The sequence below is a fragment of the Drosophila suzukii genome, chromosome 2L, assembly GCF_043229965.1.
Source record: "Drosophila suzukii chromosome 2L, CBGP_Dsuzu_IsoJpt1.0, whole genome shotgun sequence".
NCBI lineage: Eukaryota > Metazoa > Arthropoda > Insecta > Diptera > Drosophilidae > Drosophila > Drosophila suzukii.
The window spans coordinates 24,722,596-24,744,642 of NC_092080.1; the positions used below are offsets into that span (position 1 = coordinate 24,722,596).

General features: G+C 41.3%; 3 protein-coding genes across 3 annotated transcripts; 2 read left to right on the forward strand and 1 right to left on the reverse strand.

Annotated features, from left to right (window-relative positions):
- Positions 1 to 3,768: 3,768 nt before the first annotated feature.
- On the forward strand, positions 3,769 to 6,743 carry TwdlE (TweedleE). Its single transcript, XM_017086589.4, has 3 exons — positions 3,769 to 3,927; positions 4,004 to 4,224; positions 5,808 to 6,743. The coding sequence occupies exons 1-3, from the start codon at positions 3,910 to 3,912 to the stop codon at positions 6,160 to 6,162; spliced, it is 594 nt and encodes a 197-aa protein (XP_016942078.1). The 5' UTR covers positions 3,769 to 3,909; the 3' UTR covers positions 6,163 to 6,743.
- Positions 6,744 to 7,033: 290 nt separating this feature from the next.
- On the reverse strand, positions 7,034 to 7,783 carry lectin-28C. The gene has a single exon (XM_070994287.1). The coding sequence runs from the start codon at positions 7,781 to 7,783 to the stop codon at positions 7,034 to 7,036; it is 750 nt and encodes a 249-aa protein (XP_070850388.1).
- Positions 7,784 to 9,480: 1,697 nt separating this feature from the next.
- LOC108019216 (kinesin-like protein CG14535) lies at positions 9,481 to 22,041 on the forward strand. The gene is made up of 7 exons (XM_017087011.4): positions 9,481 to 9,716; positions 11,323 to 11,729; positions 14,808 to 15,132; positions 16,143 to 16,382; positions 17,274 to 17,864; positions 18,054 to 19,098; positions 19,317 to 22,041. Exons 2-7 carry the CDS (start codon positions 11,388 to 11,390, stop codon positions 20,161 to 20,163), a joined length of 3,390 nt encoding a protein of 1,129 aa, XP_016942500.3. The 5' UTR covers positions 9,481 to 9,716; positions 11,323 to 11,387; the 3' UTR covers positions 20,164 to 22,041.
- The last annotated feature ends 6 nt before the right edge of the window (positions 22,042 to 22,047 follow it).

A 22,047-nucleotide genomic window follows, 5' to 3' on the forward strand; every position in this document is an offset into this window, starting at 1 on the left:
TTCATCTTCATCTTTTGGCTCAAATACTCTTACATTTCACATCCATCTGCTTGAGGGCGCCGTCAGCCGAAAGATTCCCATCTATCTCAATTTACTTTCTCGTACTTCAAGTGCAACTCTCGACAAATTAAACGCCGAAAAGTGGCACCCACCAGAAAGAAACATCACATCGCATATTCCCAAAAACCCTATCCAATACAATCCAAAACGCCATTCCGAACCCATTACCAATGTCAGTTCGAACCTGTTAAGTACTTTTTACCCGCCAAGTGCCGTTTCTCGTTTTGTAAACGAAATTTTAATTGTTTTCCTCGCTTGTTTTTGTTTTTTATGTAAATATAATATCATTTAAATGGTTCCGTCTGCCTTTGTTTTTGCCTGTTACATAAAGTCACAAGAGATACAATATAATAATTAGTATCTGTGCATGCCGAGGTGTAGATGGCAGCGAGTTGGTAGCTGGATTTTAAATGGTAGTAGTGGGGGGCATGTTTTGGGGAACTGTGTTACTCGGTTGAGGCCACGGAGAAAGCAGAAAGATGAATGGGTGAATGCGACGCTGATTATATGGCTCAGAATCGCTGTGGCATGGCGAATTCATTAAGATCTGGCAATGTGCCATGCATAATTCGCATAATAGCCAGCAGAATGTATCTCCTAGATGGGAGGTCTTCCCGGAAGGTCTACGCGGGATTTCCGTTGGCTGAATAATGTTAATGATACTGGCGAAAATGCGCGGGCTGCATTTGAATTTAAATACAAAATTCACTGTTTAATTTATCGCACAGCTTGAACATTTATAAATTATTACAATTAAAGTACTTATAAATTATATAGCCCTTATAATAAACAAAAGGGATCCAATTATATCCAAAGTTTTTTATAGTGTTTACTGCTTGCGTTCTTTAATTATCCATTGATACTTTAACGAGTCACTAATTTAGTTATCAAGCAGAGAGGCTTACTTTAACTTTATGATATTTGGCTGTTTTCATTTAAAAATGAAAAAAGACTAATTTTCTTAAATCTCAGGCTGTGATAGGAAACAACTTTAAAGATTATATTAACTGTTTGCAATTATTTTAAAATTCAATCATTGGCTTGTGCCTACCGGTTCAGAAACAATAAAAAACACATCTTTTTTGTCTCAGACTATCATTAAATTCTCCTTTCATGCTTTAAAAGACTTTATGCAATATCCATAAAATGGATATAGTTGTCATTAGTTGATGTAATGGTCCGTCCTATTAACACATTTTAGTATTTCCCCAACATCTCATCAATTCTCTCGGAATCCAAATTTCTTTGCTTCTTTCTTTCTTCCTTTAGATGAAAACAATGGGTCAAGGGTTTCCCCAGGAAAGTATCTCGCAGATATTTGCATGGGGAATTCACGTGAAATTGCTCTAGGACGCGCAGTAACCACAGATGAACCTGCACCTGTTCCACCTTCGTGAATTCAGCATAATTTACCGCGACCAACGAATGATGATGATGACGATGTTTTGAATGTGAAAGATGAGCGTGGAAAATTAAGGAAATGCAATCTGTGCAGAGGGGAGCAAGTGCAGTCGCCGAAGATGAACAACAAAATCAACACAACCTGCCATTTGGCTAACGGCATTATAAATGATGCCATCGAGGAAAAGTGACAGTCTCTGCCGACTCTCCAGTTGAATCTCTCAACTGTTGCAGGTTGCAGTTGCAGTTGCAATATTGCTGCTGCCGGCGGGCACGCTGCTGCTGCTATATGGTGTCGTCCTCCGTTTGGCGCCACTGGCCACTGATTATGCCATTTCATCAAATCCGGCAGCTATTGAGTGGAGTGCAGGAGTGGCCACAAAATGCGACCAAGGATCGCTCACAATCGATGCAAAATGCTGATTGCCATTTATAGATTATGTGCATAAATCAGAGAAAAAGCAAGACATAGCTTCGGGGGTTATGAGCCACGGAAAAGTTGCAAAACATTTTGCCAATCATAATTTTTTCCATCAGTCTTCCCTAACGCAAATTGTCATGGCCGGGGCGTAAATTATTAAAAAAACTGCCCAAAAACAACACTATAACTAGAGAAGAAAAACAAATTAAAGAAATTCAAAATATTGCAAAAACAAAAGCAAGGAGAAAAATTAAATAAAATGCTTATGCAGATGGGGCGACCCAACAAGAGCGTGAAGCTCATTATGAAGCTTCGTTGCCAAAACGCGGACAGAAATTACAAAGACAACAAAACCAGTAAGACAATAACAGTAACAATTATAATAACAACAAGCCGAGCCAAGCCAAGTCAAGACAAGTCAACCCAAAAGACAGAAAGAAGCTGGCTAACAAAAGGCCGAAGAGCATGAAGAAATGAAATAAAACCAACACCAGATTCAGTCCCACTCCAGAGCACAAAAGCCATCCCCCATCCTATCCCAACTCAGCCCATTCCCCGAATCGCCTGCTAAATGAGAGTGAATCCACATCCATTGAAACTGAAAGTGAATCGTGCCACACGATCCGATCCGATACGATCCGATTCAGAGTCTAGAGTTGGTTACGAGTCCACTGCGATTGGATCCTCCAAATGACCAAAATAACAATTTATACACATAAACCACATATATAATAATGCAATAAGAAAAACAGAAATGAGAGAGCCGGAAAGGCCTTGTTTTTGGATTATTACCTCGAAAGTGGAATACTCTAATTGTTAGAATATAAAAAGTCACCGTTCTATCTGATAAAAACTAATTCAAGTTAATTAAATTATTTTCATAAACAAAAATATTTGACATTTGCTGCTAGAAAAGGAGATAGATAAGTAAACTAAAAAAAACATATCCTTTCAAGGTTTAGTCACTTCACAGTATTATCAAATTTTGTATCCCCTTTAATACAAATACCGTTGAATTATCTTACTAACTTACTGAGTAACAATAAAATGTATATACCAAACAAAAACTCAATTCATCAAATATTCATCATCTCTGTAAGTTAAGAACACTTAGAAAGAAATATTATATTATTACCAGTAAGTACTTTTCTGATTCTTATAAATTACAAAATATGTAGATAATTATTGGCTTTATCATTTTAATATGCTTAATATTGTTTCATATCATGTAATTTTGTCCAATCAGATACTTGAACAGTGGTAGAGCTAAGCTATCTCTTAATATGAGCAGAGTGCGTACCATAATACCTTTTATTTCCTTTCCTTGAAAATAATGGACTTTAAAAATATAAGTTACGTTTATAACAGCTGATGGGAAATTTCAAAAATAACTACCGTGTAAATATATTTGATGGCCTTGCTGAAATTTTAGCTCATGCCTTCGGCTTAATTGTGAGTACAATGTACCTTTCAAGTTCCTTATTTTCCCCTTGAAAAGTAATCCTAGTTGCCCCGAAAAAATGCCTGACCACACACATATAAAACCACGAAAAAGAAGTAGTCAACCGAAGGAGGAAAACCCAAAAGCCAAGAAACGGTCAGCAGAAGTTGCAGTCGCAGCCGCAGTCTGCGTCGCAGCTAGGAGCTGCAGCCTCAGTTTCCCCACCAGATCATGACTGGCCAACTGTGGTCGGGGCTGTGGACTTGGCTCAAACATTCAGTTTCTTCATGGCTATATGGCGCTGCCGCTGCCGCTCTTTGCCAACTGCTCAGCCAACTGCTCGGTCGACCGAGGCAGCAGCTGAGCAGCTGAGGCAGCAGCAGCGGTCTTGGTCGTCGTCTTGAATTTTACTTAATTTTTATTTCACGCGCTGCGCCGCTATAAAAGAAACTGCAACAATCGTTGTGGCATGCAGTAAGAGGTTCCGCGTCGAAGCAGCACCACAACCACACTACCAGTAGCACCGATCCACCTGGAGCAGTGACAAAACCCGAAACGGATATAGCCGAAAACAAACCACCCGAAAATGCAGTCCAGTTGTGTGGTATGATCATGTGACCAACCGAGCTCCCAAGTTTCCGTGATAATGGTGTTCTCCTCCCCTCCGATCTCGCCCGCAGTTAGTGGTCGTCCTAGCCTTGGCTGCCCTGGTGGCCGCTCGTCCCGAGCCGCCGCGTGACTCGTACAGTGCGCCCCCCTCCAGCAGCTACCAGCCGAGTGGACCCAGTGGGGGCTACGGCGCCCCTGCGCCTCAGTACGGACCCCCCCAGCAGCCGCCGGTGGTTCACAAGCACGTCTACGTCCATGTTCCGCCACCAGAGCCGGAGTACCAGGCACCCAGGTGAGTCCAAGGATAGAACATTTTGAGAGTTTTGATTATGCCGTTATCTATTAAAGTTAAGTCATTAGTCGCTGTAATTTATAGATCATCCACTAGTCTCCAATTCTTCCACTCCAAGTTATTTTTCTAGAATCGATGGTTTTTTAAAGACAATGGTTAGAAAAAAAATAGTATTAGTAATAACAGTAACTATAGGAATTACTTAGCGGCAAGTATGGGTCTTAAATTCTTAAACATGAAGTTAAAGGTTTTCTAAATTTCCGTACATTAAATGACTTAGGAACTTTGTCAAAGAATTACATATATCTAAGGTATTTTTAGGCTTAGGTTTTTGTGTTCCGGAAGTGATCGAGAATATATACATATATAAGAAGATGCAACCCTTCTCAAATTACTTATTCTTCTATCCCACATTATAATCAGCTCAAATTATTCACACCGCTTATCCCTCTCCCTTTTCTTCATCTCGCGTGATAGGGAACGGTTACAAATGATCTCGCTTTATTTGTCTTGTTCCACTTAAGATTGGCAAAAAATGAGGGAAAAACACATTGTTGTTTTATGAGTAAATAATCCACGCCATTTATGCAGATTCTCTCACAATTCATCGCCGTAAACCAACTAGTGCCGCCAACTCCCAAAGATAATAACTAGGCAAATGTTGCAAGACCAGACGCCAATCATCTAATCCGGCTCAGGGCCCTTTTCCACAGCTGTTGCCTCATTTCCAGGGTATTTAGAGAGTCGCTTAAAAGGAGGAAAATTATTTAATACCCGAGAAAACGAAAGCCATCCAACTTTTCTCTCTTTTCTCTGATTTAATGTTTTCTGTCGTCTTCTGTCTGTTTTCAATTGGAGTTGGAAGCAATGTTAATTACCTCGAGAGGGGAATGATATGGCTTTTCAGACCGCCAAACCGTGACTTAAAGTTACCTAAGCTCTCCGGAGTACTTGTATATATCTGAGTCGTGTTTCCAAGCTAATTTTCAGACTTGGAGGGACAGGAACGCAATTACCATAGGGAGCTTTATGTAAACCCTCATCTTGGTACGGTTGACGTGACACCCGCTGTTATCATCACAATGGTCATCATCTTCATCTGATTAGTCCAACTTCCAAGCAGATGCAGATGGTTCACCATTTTTGGGAGGTCACCATTTATGGGCTTGTCATTTGCATAATCCTCAAAGAGAAACTCCTTTCTCCTTTATTCGTACAGAGATACCGAATTAGAGAAAACAAGGAAAACACTTATAGCCTGGCTTTATACATAAAGAAATGAAAAGTGAAACATTGCAATAAATTTCAAAACTAAAGTTGTAGAGTAAAGCTGACTTAACAAAATCGATATAGCCATTCCAGTCTTTCTTGTGAGCGCTGTGATCTTGGAAAATATAAGAGCTAGAGAGTTCTGATTCCAATGCTTATGACCCAGCGCAAGTTTGTTATTCCACGCCCACTCCAACGTCCACAAACCCCTAAAAGCGGTCTGGCGACCTGCTATTAAGCTATATCATGAGAATTCCACATCTTTAAACCTACATTTGAGTATTATAATTTATAATTTATAATTTTTCCACTAGGAAACCCCTGTACGTGCCGCCTCCGCAGAAGCACTACAAGATCGTGTTCATCAAGGCACCATCCCCACCTGCCCCAACCGCACCCGTAATTCCGCAGTTCCCACAGAACGAGGAGAAGACACTGGTGTACGTGCTAGTCAAGAAGCCCGAGGAGCAGCCGGAGATCATCATCCCCACGCCGGCTCCCACCCAGCCCAGCAAGCCGGAGGTGTACTTCATCCGCTACAAGACCCAGAAGGAGGAGACTGGACCCTATCCCAACAGTGTGGCGCCTCCAGCGCCCGAATACGGAGCTCCAGCTGCCCCGCCCGCACCCTCTGCACCCAGCAGCTCGTACGGGGCACCTTCCCACTAAGCGACCCAACACATCCAATCCAACCCGAATTCCGATTTGCGAGTCTCAACCCATCTCATGGCAAACTGCATATCTTATGTGTATTATTTTTTGTTCTGTTTCAAAGACTTTAACGCGTGACAAAGTTTATTAAGCAACGAAATCCCTCATCTCCCCCAGCTCATATGAATATTACCGCGATCGATGAGTAATTCTTACCTCTGAAGTTGTTTCTACCTATTGTACGAGAAGTATGTTTTCCATCTAGGCTGTTTGTTTCAAATTGTTTGTTTAGTCTTAAGATTAGGTCTTACCGAACGATGCGTTATACACTCACACAACACTCGATGAACTCACTGCGAATTAGCCTTAGTTAACCGATAACCGATATATACAGTATACATGATTTTCATCTGACATGCATTTTCAACTAGGCAATTTGTACCAATACTATATTGCACTTTTGCACTCTATTTCCTTAACTGTAAATAGGGAGTGCGAAACGACCGAAAAGCAACAGAATATACAAATAAAAATGATACTCAAGTATGTATATGTTACAAAAAAAACATCAATGGCTAAATAAAAGTTTAACGAAATAACTGTATAGAAATGTTTTTTATTATTTATCAGTTTACATAAACTTCTTATCCAATAGTGAAAATTGAAAATACGCAGTAAAATATAAGTTCAATATTGATAGCTTTAAAACTGTGTATTCATCTTTCCGTCTTTTTCCTTAAATTATTAGACATTATTTTTCCTTTTTTAATTTTTCGCTGGTCAACGGGATCACTAATTCAAGCCGACAGATTGGCTTTATTGGTACTATATATTAACGATATTTTCTACAAAAAGGATAAGGTTAAGTACTTATTAATTTTAGTTACTATTAATTATCGTCTGCCTCGCAAATGAGATGTATGTTACTGCTACAACTGTCAACCCACATGCCCCCGTAATGCATAGTTACGCAATGCTGGTCAATGTGGTTATATTTGGGTTCACCCGGTTTCCACTTCAAGAAAGGAGCTGTCTTTCCAGAGGAGACGGATATAAAAAGGCCCTTTTCGGCGAAATCGTTGATGCCCAGCCTATAAGAAGTATCCATATTCAGTTTCGCACTGATGTCCTTAAATTCTTCTTCACTTTTAAAAGAGGCCAGATGGCCTCCCATCCCATTACAGGAGTTTAAAGCACTGGTCCAATTTTGTCCAAGGTTATGCTCGATATAAAAGAGTCTTGAGCCGACCCTGTCGAACCTTAGGAACATGATTTTCCTGTTCATTTGCAGAAGGGTTTCCATGACGGCACTTTGTTGGCTTTCAATCTTTGTAAGAAGAGCTTGCAGTTGTTCTTCTGACTTCATTTTTACCGCTGTCAGCTGGGCTTCTATCTTACCCAATTTAGCCTCGGTCTCATTTGATTTCACATTGCAGGTGATCCACTGCTCCTGGTGCCTGGCTATGTGATCGATTAGTGGCATCAGCGCTGACAGGCAGAATTCCCCACACTGGTTTGGAGGATCATGCAATAGGCACATGTATCGGCCATCGGTACTGACATCCTCGGATCCCGACAGGGGCACCTTCAAAACTTTTGCAATTACTGCATAGAAAACAAAAGTTAAAAACTTGAACATGCTTTTAGAGTTAAACCTTTGGAAACGAAAGCCTTAAATGCAATGATTCTGGCCTGCGAACAGCCTGTCATTTTTACTGATAGCTTAACAATCATTTTTAATACTTGCAATATAAGTATTACTTATACTTAGCCACAAAATTTGATACGGAAACTTACTCGCCACCGGATATGACTAAAAAGATAATTTTTACCCTGACAGTTTTTTGTGCATTTTATGCAATTCGAAATGCATTGTGGTATTTATTTGTTTAATGTTAAGCAAGCTTGTTTAAAAGTCACTGACTTGTTTGTAAATACACAAAGTGTTCTTTGCATATTTATCATTCACTTCGAACCCAGTTTCAAACTGTAAAGTTTTTGGCGTTGCCACCTGATACTCACCCAATAGATGGCGCCCTCAGGCAACTGTAGTGCCTCTCAAACTGTTTATCCCCTTTCACTGTAGTTAAGCTTTGTTTGGTGTGTTTGTTTTGTTGTTTGGCGCTGGGATTACATACAACTTGATTTGGCCGTTGCGGAAACACGCTTTTCACAGAATTTCCTCAAGTTTTATGATTGTGATTATAATAACGAAACACTTTAAGAGCGGATTGGATTACCGCTGTTTTCCTGCAACTACCTTAATGGCAATCAGCCTGGTCTGGGTCTCTTTAATTGAGCCGTTGCCGCTGTCCACTTGGTAAAAAATCGAAAAAGGTAAATGTAAATCCGGAAAATCCCCATACCCTTGCACACATGCTTTTAAATACGAACACACACTCAACACCTCCTTCACGAGCCTGCCAAATGTAAGCGAACTTAAAAACACATCGTTTGCATTTGGCCCCCTCTCACGCCCTCTCCGCCCCTGGAAACCCCCCTCCATCAGCACCAACTCCAAGCGGCACTTAAGTGACGCTCCAGCAGCTCAACTATCACCGTGTTCGTGTGTGCTTTCTTGTTCCTTTTATTCCAGGTACCCACGCAGAAAAAAGGTATATTGTATTTGTGCTGTTGGATCTTAAATAACGCAAAAAGCTATGGAGACTTATGCAATGACCCTGAATTTGTAATTTATTAAAATATATCATACAAGTTATTGTTTCTAAAGAGCATTCGCCTCTTTAAAATAAAGTTTATTAAAAACAATGTACAAAAAGTATTTGATGTATTGTATTTAAGTGTTAACAGTTCATTAAAGTAAGGATTACAGTTTAATGAAGTTACCCCAAAAGCTAAACCAAATCACTTAATTATTATAAAACCTGTTTAATTTTTAACTTAATATGTTTCGAAGTTTATAATAAGCATATTATTATTTTTGCCAGCAAAATATTTAAGATCAAAAATAAAATTCGTCTTCCCATGCCCACTTTATTGCATACAAGAGGTATCACACCATTTTCAATGATCCCCGGCCGTGAGCACTTAGATGTCTACAATATAAACATCATTTAGGTTGTTCCTTTTGTTTTAGCCTCGCTGATTTTGTTTACCTGAGCCTCAAAGCCGTCGTTTGCCAAAAGGAAGAGATTTTCCGGAAGAGAGTGAAAGAGTGAAAGTCCGACCACCCTTGAGGTCGGGACTGGGGCATTGCCATCGGACTTTGGCTCTTTTCTCTGGCACGCCTGCGCCGCGGAGAGGCGGAAAACTCTTGGGAAATTCGAGCCCGAGCCGAGGCCAAACCGAAATCCGACTTCAGTTTCCATTGTAATGCCAACGCAGTCGGCACGCGTTTGGCTTTCTCGCCTCGCGGGTTTTTTATTTATTATTCGCTGAAGGGACAAGCCAACAGGAAAAACAACAAAGTCGCAGGGCAGAGATTCGGGAAAATCCCAGTGTGTTGGCTGAAGTATAAATCATGTGCGAGGAAATCAAGGCGATTCGGAAAGTCGAAGGAGTCGAGCCAAAGATGAAATCAACAGCGAGAAATTGCCAGTCATAAAAAAAGGGTTTGTGTTTGTTCCTGTTTCGTGTGTGTTTGCGTGAGTGTGTGTGCCAAAAGGGAAATCCCTTAACCCCTGACTTCAGCTAGACTCCCCTATTGTGCGTTGTGTACAATTAGAAGGCATTGCCAATCGATTTGTGTGAAAAGCCAAAGCTAAAACTCAAAAGGTGGACGACACCAATCCTCGGATAAAAAACGGAGGCCCGAGGCAAAAAATAAAGGAAATACCCATATAAAAGAAGTTCCCTCAGTTGGCAGGTGCGCGTAGTCTGAAAAATGAAGTTGAACCGACCGAAGTTGTTGCCTGTCATTCAAAGGGAATGGCAATATAGAAGAGGCCGAAATGGAGTGGGCAGCTATGGGGGAGGGGGCGGGTCGGGGAAGTAGGGCTGGGAATCGGGGGACAATATTAATGAAAGACGTTGCAAAAATGTCACGTTTTCCCAGTCAAATTGAAATAATAATGAAGGCATTGAAGAAATGTCACGGCTCGCGACTGACAAGCAAAAGAAAAAAGTCTAATGGAATTTGCATGAATACCTCAAAAGTATAGTTGAACATAACAAGTAAAGTTGATAATTCCAGTGATATAAAACATAACAAGCTTGATAAGAGACAAGTCGTCATATAAATATGACAGACCAAGGGAAAACTCACATTTCCAAGTAAAGTTTGAGTGACACGACTAAGAAATTCCATTAACAAAGAACACTTTGAAGGCATCAAACAAACTTCTCAGAGAAAAGAAACGAATGTAATTCAAATATACTAAGCGAATGCTATAATATTTAATAAATAGAACAAGAAAAAACCGATTTAAACTATATTACACATTAAAAATGGATCTGATTAATATATAAAAAGGTCTTAAAAACCAATAAAATAAAATATTATAATTAACATGTTAAATGTCATAAAATATAATAACAACTTACCATTAACATTTTAAAGTCGGGCACTGGCTTTACTAAATTAATAATGCCTTTTTCTGCATAAATCTTATAATCTAGATAAGAAAATTCAAAATCCACAAACTTTTTATGGCTCCAACGAATAATTGCAAATGGTTAAAAGTTCAAGTTTAAAACTTTTAATAGCCAAAAAGACCTTAAATTTCGAACATAAACTTTTCAAATAGAATTAAACTGATGTGAAATACGACTGTCCCAAAAGAATGCTTGAAAGACAACGAAGCGCATAATTTCCCACCATAAAAACCCAGGCCAATTCAACATAAATTTGATTTTATGCACAAGATGCTACAAGTGAATAAAACACGAGCTTAGTGACAGTGACAGTGCGAGCGTGATAGTGATGATAGTACAGTGAAGCATATGCCCAATAAACAGATGGCCCATAACCATAAAGCGAAAGTGTTATGGCCATTACCGAAGGACCCTTCTCGCAACGCACCAAATAACTTATGCCCATCGGCCCGAACAGAAATCGCAATTTATGACAGGCCCGGCAACTATTTAAAGAACCATAAAACCCCCGACAACAAACAAAGTTTATGGGGAGTGACGATTGCATTTTAGGATCCCTGACATAAAACAAAAGCCAGGATTTGGGCCCCTTATTAACTCCCAATTTTATTCGTTCCCCAAAAGGAAACGCAAGTGCTTCCAGCAATAAACTTCCACTGCCCACTGTGGCAACCAAAATCCAAGGAACCATGGCCACCAGTACGTCGAATATGTCCCGGAATGGCGGCTTCTGTGGTGCACTGCAGCGTGCCCCGCCGCCCATGCCCCCGACCCTCATCCGCCGCCTGAGCAGCCGGGAATGCTATGGCGTGGGTAAGGTGAAGGTCATGCTGCGGGTGGCGGAGCGGGACAGGAACTCCGGCGGAACTGAGCCGGACTTTATGGCGCTGGACAAGAAGAAGCGACAGGTCACGCTCACCGACCCGAGGAACGCCTGCCCTCCGCCGCAGGCTGCCCAGGAACGGGCGCCCATGGTGGCCGCACCCAAAATGTTCGCATTCGATAACCTCTTCACCGGGGAGGACAAACAGGTGAGTTTTAAAAAGACATAATCTTTCCTTTAAAAATTCTCATTTGTCAGAAAGTACGTAACAGGTAGAAAGTTGCGTTTTCGACCCTCTAAAACAGTGGTCGGCAGCGGCCTATCTAGTGAGCATAGGGAAGTGTTCTGCCCATCCTCTGCTCGCTCACGTATAACGTACATGTTCGTGTGACTTCGGCATGTGTCTTCGGGTCATTTTATTCTCAACTTCGGGGCGCTTTTTTGTTGCTGCGGCAGAGGATCTCAGTGCAAAGCAGAGAAACGTCTCGCTACAGCACGCCGCGCGCAAACTTCGTGTTTGTTACACTCACACTAATGCTAGGCAAACTTGTGATGGTATGTGTGTGCCGACCACTGCTCTAAAATATATACATTCTTAGTCAGGATCACTAGTCGAGTCAAACTACCAATGTCCGCCAGTCTGTCCGTCCGTATGAACGCTTTCGCGGGAACTATAAAAGCTAAAAAGTTCGCATTTGGCAAGCACATTCTTGAGTTGTCTAGCGCCCACATTATTTAATATTTCGTATAAATGTATAACGGATTTGGTTCTGATTACACTAGTTTACAAAATAATATTTTGAAACTTCCCCAAGAAGGATGGTGGTAGTTCCTGGTAGAATTGGACCCTTTGTTCTCGAAAAATAAGTCAAAAAAAGGTAGATTTAAGATTTTTTAAAGACCATTTTTTTGGTATTTTCTTGCCTTTACTTTAATCTTGTGTTACGCCTAACCAATTAAGGTGATAAATGATTTAGTTTACAACTAAAGTGTCACCCTAAAATTTTGCCGAATAAATGAATAGGTTACATTGAATATATTGTGAGCTACAGCTCGGCCAACTTTGAAAATGTGAAATTTTTAACAATTTAGTGACTGTAAGGCCTCTGTTGATATAAGAAAAACTCAAAAATATACGACGAATTGAGACGTCCACCACTTTAAAGTTACCGATCCTACGAACCAAACAAGCCATATTTGGACAGAATCCATGGTAAAATTAGTTTAATTTTATTTGTCATAGCTTAGTATTGATAGGCCGGTAACAGAATTTCGCCTGAAAAATTAATTTTAGTATTGACCAACGTAAGGAGGTTCATGTAATTTCCTTTGGCAGTGTTGTGAAACTTTTTTATTTACGAAGTTTCGGAAATTGTTGTACAAATTCTCACTATTGACATAATTTTAGGTATATGTATACTTACATATTATTATTAATTAAATTTCTATATGTTTATTTACTTTAATATTTTTTACCTATTCCCGATAATTATTGATTGTCGCTTTTAACGACGTTAAAAATATAATTTCCACAACATAAACCCCTTACGTTTATGAAAACTGAAACTTAAAATGTTGTAGTCTTCTTTTTCGGGATCTACCAGGAACTACCATTATCTTTCTTCGCGCATTTGGACTGTAAACTAGTGTTATTATTACTATCCACATTCCAGAAATTTATTAAATTGGACCATTTCTTAAAAAATGATTAGCAAATAAAGAAATCGACGCTAGATGGCGTTGTTGCAAGGTGTGTATGGCGAAGTATGTTTGTTTGTTGGCGCTGCTGCCATATTAGGTTGCCACATGTGCAACCTTAGGAACATTCGTTTTGCTGCTTGCTGGCCGTCGACTATAGCGTTCTGTCTTGTTTTTTATTATTTCCCTATATCATTTTATAAAAAACAAGCCATTTAGAAAACTAGACAATGACATTTATTCGTTCTGTAATGCCCCTGACACTTATTTTTGTAATGTGCTTCATAAGAATTCGCTTTATTGGTATTATGATAAATCTTTGTACCTTGTATGAGGTTCAAATTGGGAAGTGTTAAAATAATTAAATTTGATATAAAAAGCAATATGGAATTCAATTTAGGGAAGTTTGAATTTACCAAATTAATTTTATTCAAATCTGATTTACAAGCAGACTGCTTTAAATTATAATTTAAAAGAATAGTATAAAAATATGGTTTGCTAATTTGCTTCAAATCGAACATTTATAATCGTTAATCGCTTTGTTAGGGAACAGTCACACTTTCAATAAATAATAAACCCAAAATAATATTTAAGTGGTAAAGAAATAACGACAAGGTGTAGGAACTCTCAATTAAATAAACTGAGTGTGAAAGCTGTCACAAGAACAGATATAATATAAAAATTTTAAAACCGCTCATTAATTTCGAAGAATTCAAAACTTTGAGCAAACATTTATAGTTTAAAGTTAACGAATGTTTCCAGTCTTCTCGCTGTATTTTCGCCTTTAGCAAATGAAAAATTTTGAGTTGCAATTACAATTAAACATTTTTGCGTTTAAAAGATTCCTGTCATAGACAACAAATGTCTTTCAACGTGTTATAAGATTACAAAAGAGGTGTTAGTAATTCTAGAGAATAACAAGTCACCACAAAATACCACAATCAATCTTCATAATTCATGGCAAACAAAGTTCCTTTCCAAGATTTATGTCCCTTGAAGTGCAATCACTCATAAGGCAATCCCTCAGACCCAGGGAAAGAAATACCCCAATAGAATTAACACATACGCGTATTGTCCTCCCCCATCGGATCTAATCAGCAATCGAATTAACCCCGCAATCGAACCCAATTCCAGCCATTAAAGAGGGCCCATTAGTATGCCTTGTTGGCCACCACCCACAGACCTCCACTCCACACCTATTTGTATTCTTTTTTCACTGGGAAAAATACATTGATGTGTCTTTTAAAAGTACAAATCCAGAATTAAACTGGATTTCCTTTATCTAAAAATAATTTTTTAGGTTTAAGTCTAGAAATCTACCATAAACCTAAAAATTTTGGTGCTCTGCTCAGTTTTATAAATTAGGAACTACTTTGTTCTTTATTTACTTTATAAAAAACTGTATACATACTATCATTATAACTTTTACATATTTTGCTTTCTCATGTATTAGAGTACAAATACTGCGCTTCATTACCAACCCATCACTTAGCATTCATAAATCCTTTACTGTGGCTCAAATCCCCAGAGTTACCCCAAAAAATAACCAATTTAGTAATATTTTCTTTCCGTGTTCCGTATCTTCCAGTCGGATGTGTGTGCATCGGCGCTGAGCGAAGTGATACCCGCCGTGCTCGAAGGCTCCGATGGCTGCCTGCTGGCCATGGGATATCCCGCCACCGGACAGCCCCAAACTGTGTTGGGGGAGGTGGGCGGAAGTGTCGGTGGGAGTGGCAGTGGCGGGGCGTGCTCCCTGGGAGCGGCCCCCTGCGCCATCGCCTGGCTGTACAAGGGCATCCAGGAGCGGCGGCAGAAGAGCGGGGCGCGCTTCTCGGTGCGGGTCAGTGCCGTGGGCGTCAGTGCCACCAAGCCGGATGCCCCCTCGCAGGATTTGCTCATCTCGCATGCAGCCGGTAAGCATATGGCAGGGATAATGGGCATTTAGCCCCGATCAAAGGAACCACTCTGCAATATTTTCTGAGGTCGATTATCAAATGTTTAACTAATTATAATAACCATCCAGGCTTTTTATATTGCAAGGAAAAGTAGCATTTATCTTTTAGTTGTATGTTCCTTTTTTGTATATATGGAAACGAAATGCTAATCAAATTCCAGTTTACAAATTTATCATAAAGTGCATTTTAAAATGTAGTTTAAAGAACTAATTACTGAGCTGTTTAGACTCCCAAATTTGGTATTTAACAGGGTACTTAAAAGTTCAAGTCTTGCAAGTCCAGAGTAAGTTAGCCCAAGCATACGATAATTCAAAAAAGTTAGTTCTTCACAATGTTATAAATTGAATACTTAAAGGATGAAAGCGTAATAATTTAAAAAATGTTCATTCAAATTGATATGTACTTACTTTCTACGTACTATACCTAAAACCAACTTGACTTGTTTACTAAACTACCAAAATCAGTGGGCTAAGTGATGAAATGTTGAGTTAATTTCAAAAGAATTTGGAAGTATTTTGGCAGTGAGTGTGGGGAAAAGCTAATATTATTTAGTTGTTTGAACTTGTACGCACAATTTAGATGGCCTTTCTCAAACTCACCCCTTTGTCTTTAATTTTGGGCTGCTAGCAGTGGTCCACCTGTTAGCTGCCAGCGGGCAGAATCGCCGCCAGAATAAATGGCTCCATAGTGGGCGGGTGCAGGGGGCGTGGCGTAATGTTGCCCCTGGGCCAAACAATGATGATGATGACTGGGGCGGGTCGGGGTCGTAACTGGCCCAATTTGAATAAACTTAACCTGGGCAGCAGTTCCGACACCTACCCCACCTTCTTATCATCAACAGCCCCTACTCTTTATCCCCGTAGAATACGGCGTTTATTCCCACATAAAACCTAATGCCCTTTTCATTCACTCCCGCTACTTTTTTCGGTCTCAATACTGGAACTCTGGCTGCGACTACGGCTACACAGAATCTGACGACTCCCCGGGGATTTATTTGCGTGACGACTTCCTTGGCGGTCCAACGGAACTACGTGCACCCACCGCCGAGCGTGCGGCCCTGTTTCTCGACTCTGCGCTCGCCGGACGCTTAAAAAGTTCCGGTTCCACGGGATCCGGGAGTTCTGGATCTGGATGTGCCGCCCCCTTGGAGTCCGCCCTCATCTTTACGCTCCACGTCTACCAGTACAGCCTGTCCCGCAAGGGGGGTGGTAAGTGTCCGACACATTGTTGTTTTCATGCCCTGCCAAAGGGAGTGTTAATATAAATTCTGGAACAGTTAGTGCTTGTAAAAATGCTAAGATATGGGTAGAAATACTATTATATTCAAGTTGAGTTTTAATAGCTCAATTCTCTATCTGCAAGGAAAAATTTACATTTTAGAATTGATTTAACTTACGTATACAACATGGTAACAGGTGACAAAAAATGTTGGTCGAAAACCTGTCTTTTAATCTTTATTTTCATATCTATATCTTATATTATGAAAAACATAATGATCTACGGGATTCTTTGAAATACCTTCCAAGCTAATTGTAAATGAAAGTCAAAACTAAAAGCGCTTCGTAATCACCTAAAGGTGTCCCCTCCATTTTGTATATCAAAATGCTACTGTACGTTACATTCATTATAAAACGGGACTTACATACATGTTTTAAAAATGAGTCTATAATTCATTTTATGCACAGCTTCATTTGGTAGTGTATTTTCTCTGCGTTTTTCAAAATGTTTTTCCATTTCTTGTTTTTGCTTTTGTTGCGGCCACTTTTGTTGCTGCTGCCACTCAAGTGGCCCGCTAAATGCTTCACTACCACTAGACGGCAGCGCCATTAAAGTGTCGCATTTCCTCCACTCCAACACCCAACGCCACCCCATTTAAACCCTCTCCCACCCACATTTCTTTTTTTTCAAACACAGGGAGAAATGTAACAAGTATAAGTTACATTTTGAATTTTGTTTTGGACGTTTTTTTTAACTATGCCAAGTCTTCCATTATTAAATATTGATAAGCAAAATATTATCTTTTTAAGTAAACAAATTCTTTTTGATTTATACGACACCTATCTGATGGCCATTTACTGGCGCTTTTTCTCTCTGTGCAGTCGCTGGCGGTCGGAGCCGTTTACATATCATCGACCTGGGCGGGTGTGCGAATCGCAGCGGGGGACTGCCGCTGTCGGGGATCGGGAACATACTGCTGGCGATACTATCCGGCCAGAGGCATCCCCCACACAAGGACCACCCGCTGACCCCGCTGCTCAAGGACTGCCTGGCCCCCATAACCTGCCATGTGGCCATCGTGGCTCATGTGCGACCGGAACAGACCTACCAGGATGCCCTCTCCACCATTCAAATCGCATCCAGGATTCATCGCCTGCGTCGCCGGAAACATCGTGTTCCCATGCCCTTGGCGGTGGGGTTGGCCCAAGGACTCGGCGGCAACGGCTCCTCGGCGGGATCGGGGGCGGACCCCTCCAGTTCGGAAATCTCCGCCGACACGGTCATCTATATGGGACCCAATGACGATGCCACGGATGGTGAGCACCCGCCCGTATATCTGCCGTCGCTGACAGCGGGGGATAATCGCGGGGTGATGAGCAAGGCCCTCAAGGGGAGTGGGGTGGAGAAACCGCCCTCGAAGTCCGCCTGCAACAGTCCCATGATGATGAAAAAGGCCGTGGCAGCGGAGAAAGGTACAAACAAGTGTTTTTTTCTTTAAACAAGACCAAGACCCAATCTTTAAAGAGTTATATTGGGTACCTTATTTGACATTTTCAAAAAGAATATGATAAGAATTCATTGTTGTTAGCCGGAAATGCTTAAAGGCAGTACAAAGAAATGAAGTAGTAATATGTTGATCATTTTTTCTTGCCCAATTCCAGCCAAAAAGCTGCCGGGAAGCAATACGGGCAGCCTTAAACGCCAGGCGGGAGCAGGAGCCTGCTCCTCACCAATGATTCCCCACGAGCAACCACAGATGCAGGCCATGGGATCGCCCATTCCCATACCGCGGCACATGGTGTCCAAGGGATCAATGGTACCCTCTCCCAAGGGGTCGCCGATGCGAAGAGCTCATCCGGGAGCGGCCCTCGAACAACTAGAAGCCGGAATGAGGAAAATAACCGAGGAGCAGTGGATCGATGGACCCCGGGTTTCCAGGGCCAAGGTGGCAGAAGCCCGTCATCTAATGAGAGAGGTCAATCATGTGAAACAGTGCGAAACCTGGGTAGACGGTCCAAAGTCCCAGTCCTGCAGATCCCTGACAGCCGGAAACCTTCCAGCAGCCGCTGGTAGTCAGACCCAGGGTTACGGATTTATGGATGCCCACAAAAAGACCATGATCCGACAGTGGGTGGAGAATCAGACTACGCAAGTCTTCCAAAGTACGGTGTCCGCCAGCAACTCCCCCACTGCTTTGCATTGGAAACTCTCGCAGCTGAAGCAAAAATCCCTGGACTTACCAGACAGACCTGCTTTCAACCCGGAACCCTCCTTGGATCTCAATCAGCCATGCTTTGAGGGCTTACCCCTCTTGGATCCTGCCCCTCCGGACGGCGATGAAGACGAGGACAGTGGTCCCTCGGAGGTTCCGCCCGCTCTTCCATTACTAGACGATCCCCTGGGCTCCAGGGACATTTCCCAGGATAACCTGCACAGGATGCTGTCGCGGCACGTGTCCCGGGAACAGCTCCATGAGGCTGAACTGGTGGCCAGCAGAGCATCGTCTTCGCATCATCCATCGCAACGAAGTATTGATTGCGGGCTGCAAGTCACGGAGGAAGAGATTGCCAGGACCATGTCAAGAGATCGGGACTACGATCACAGTGCACATCCCCTCTCGGCTTTGAGTCACTGCGACAACATATCCTTCGTGTCCAGCTTCAACATGGCCTGTGAATCCTTTAGCGAGTGCGGCGAAAGAGCAAGGTGAGTTGGAGATTATGTTACACTTATAAGTCAATAATTTTATTAAGGGTTTACCATAAAAGCTGTGGGTTAATAATTGGAATTTCATAAATAATTTAATTTAGTAAATCTTTTAAATTTAAAAAAGACTTTTTCAAACCTTTGATTGACTTGAGATGTCCCTAAAAAACCTTTCCAAAAATGATCATCGTGTTTTTTTATACTTTTTCCTTTCGTAGACATCAGTTTGATCAACTGGCCCGGTTGCACGAAATTTTTACCTCCCAACTGGCGATGGCCGAAGTCACGCCCTCCGCCGCCCTCTTCCGGACGGATATAGGAAGTGTTTTCAGTGAGCCCGTCTATCACTTCAATGTGGGCCAGAGCAGCGTTTGCAGTGAGCCAGCCTACAGACTGACACCCAGCCCGCCGAAACAGCCGTCTCACAGTCCCAGCCAAGGGTCGCTACCCAGCTTGAATGGCATAATGGAGATAGCTGGAATGGATGATTATGCCCTACTTCGCCAGCCAGACGGAGCTTCCGATCCCAATCTTCAGAAGGGTGAGAAACGATTCACCCCCCAGCACGATGACATTTGCGAGTTGGACGAGAAATCCATGGCAGCGGCGGTGGGCAAGAGAAATTCTCTGGAGGATGCCCAGCACAAGCTGAACGAGATCACGAATATATTGCCCCTGGCCGCCCAGTCGCGGCTTCCCCTGCTGCCCCTGAATACCAGTTCCGAGGCCTACGACAGTGGTCATGACTCCAACTCGACCCCGAGGACCTCCAAGCACTCGGGCATATCGCGGAGGGCAGAGAGTGGCTATCACAGCGTAGCCACCGTGAGGGATTCGGATGAGAGTAGCTTCGCATCCGGCATGTCCAAGGGTCAGCGGCATCGCATCACCGTTTCGGGAACGGGAGCAGTCACATCGACGGGCATGGGAAACTACCAACGGCAGTGCCACAAGAAGCGACATCGGCAGGATCACGCAGGCAACAACAAGGGCCTCTGCAATTGGCTACTGACTCCCTTTTCCTGCACTTACCCGGAGACTGAGGGTGAGATCAGCGATTTTTAAACGGCAACAAGACACCGCATCCAAGTCCAAAACCCCCACCAAAACGAAACAACCGAGCTAGTCCAGCATTCGAAATGGCCAAAGGGAAACAAGCTAATGTAAACCAAAAAGGAAAGATATCATACAGTTTTAAAAAAACACGACTAGGTTGAGGTAGAAGGATATAGGATCTTTGATAGCGACTGATTAACTTTTACGAGGCGACGTCTGCCACAACAAAAATACAAACACACAAACCAAGGAAGAAAACCAACCAGAGGAAGAGAAATCATTCAATTTTTAAGTAATCTTATAACTAACCCAATTACCTAAATAACTCATTATGAAATCAGTGAGTCTCGCACCTGCAAGGCAGCTAGAAGTTCTTATAAACTAATCTTTGATCAATTTGGTAAGAAAAGTTTTTCGAGAAAGTATACATATCTTTAGCCCCATCTGTACGCGATATTGGCTAGCGAGCATTGTGCAAAATCCGATTGCTACCCAACGACCCAGTTTGCTGAGATAAATCGATGCCATATCTTTTTTTTTAACATAGGAACTTCTACTGTCTTGCAATTAATTGAGTCACTGCATACGCTATAAATCAATCGAATCAATCACTCGACTCACTCACTCACTAAATACACGCATAAGTTCAAACGGGGCTTTAAATATCTTAAGTTGCCAGCTAGCATAATGAAGGATAATCGGGACATACAATAAAAATTAAGAAACCGAGGATCGCGGGATAGTAAGCCCAAGTTCTTCCGAAAAAAGAAGTCCCAACTATCCCCATTGTAACTACAAATATTGAACGTAAATTAATTATTAACATATTCAGGCTACAATCACTATGACTTTACAATGCAGAGATACATCTATATACATACACTATATATACACGCAAACATATATATATACACACTCAATATACATACATATATCATATAGCTATTTATTGTTTAGTTTGGGTTATCTGTTCGGGCAGTCGATTTAAGATCAAGTATGCTAAATGTTAAATGTTTGCTTATTCAAACGATTTATTGCCAATTATAAGTTACCAAATGTTTAAATTAATTGTTAGTTAGCTAAAGTTATACACATCTACTACTAATCATGGACAAGAGCGACAAGAACCACTGACTATAAAGCGAAACGGTTTTTGCACAGTAGACAAATGTTAAACATACAATTTTGTTGCCATTTTTGCCTAAATAAACTATGTTACAAAACGGAAAACGAACAAAATGAAATGAAACCAAACGGAAGCATAAGAAAATTCAACAGAAAGTAAATAAATTATATATTTATCAGAGATACATATACTATAAGGAAGCGAATCGATGGATGATTTTAAGGAAACCTATTGCATATTCTATATAAGTAACATAACAAACATATTTAAAGAAGCATAATGAGTGCAAGCAAAATGAAAGACGCCCGGGGGTATGCAACAACTTGTGTGCCGTCCGGGAATAGGTAAAATTTGTGCCGCATTTTGTTCGTTTCGATTCGATCATCAAACTATAATTAAAATTATCGACATTCCTCCATTGCCTTTTTAATCAGCGTCATCAGAATATTAACAAAGCGAAATGTCTAAGCCATACGAAAACACTAATTATATTGCATTATCCATACATATTTCGTACAATTATTCCACTTATCAAGCGTAGTTAATCACCCACGAAACCCGCTCTCGTATGCTTTAAATTTTAAACATAATCACCAAAAACCCAAAGCCTCCCCCCCACACTCAAATCTTCTTTCAACCCAAATTGCAATATGCAACCCGCAAATCCAACCTACGTACATATATACGATACATTCCAACATACACCTATGATGGAGTCGTCGACTTCGGCGCTGAATACAGACTAATTATTTTTTATAATATAAACA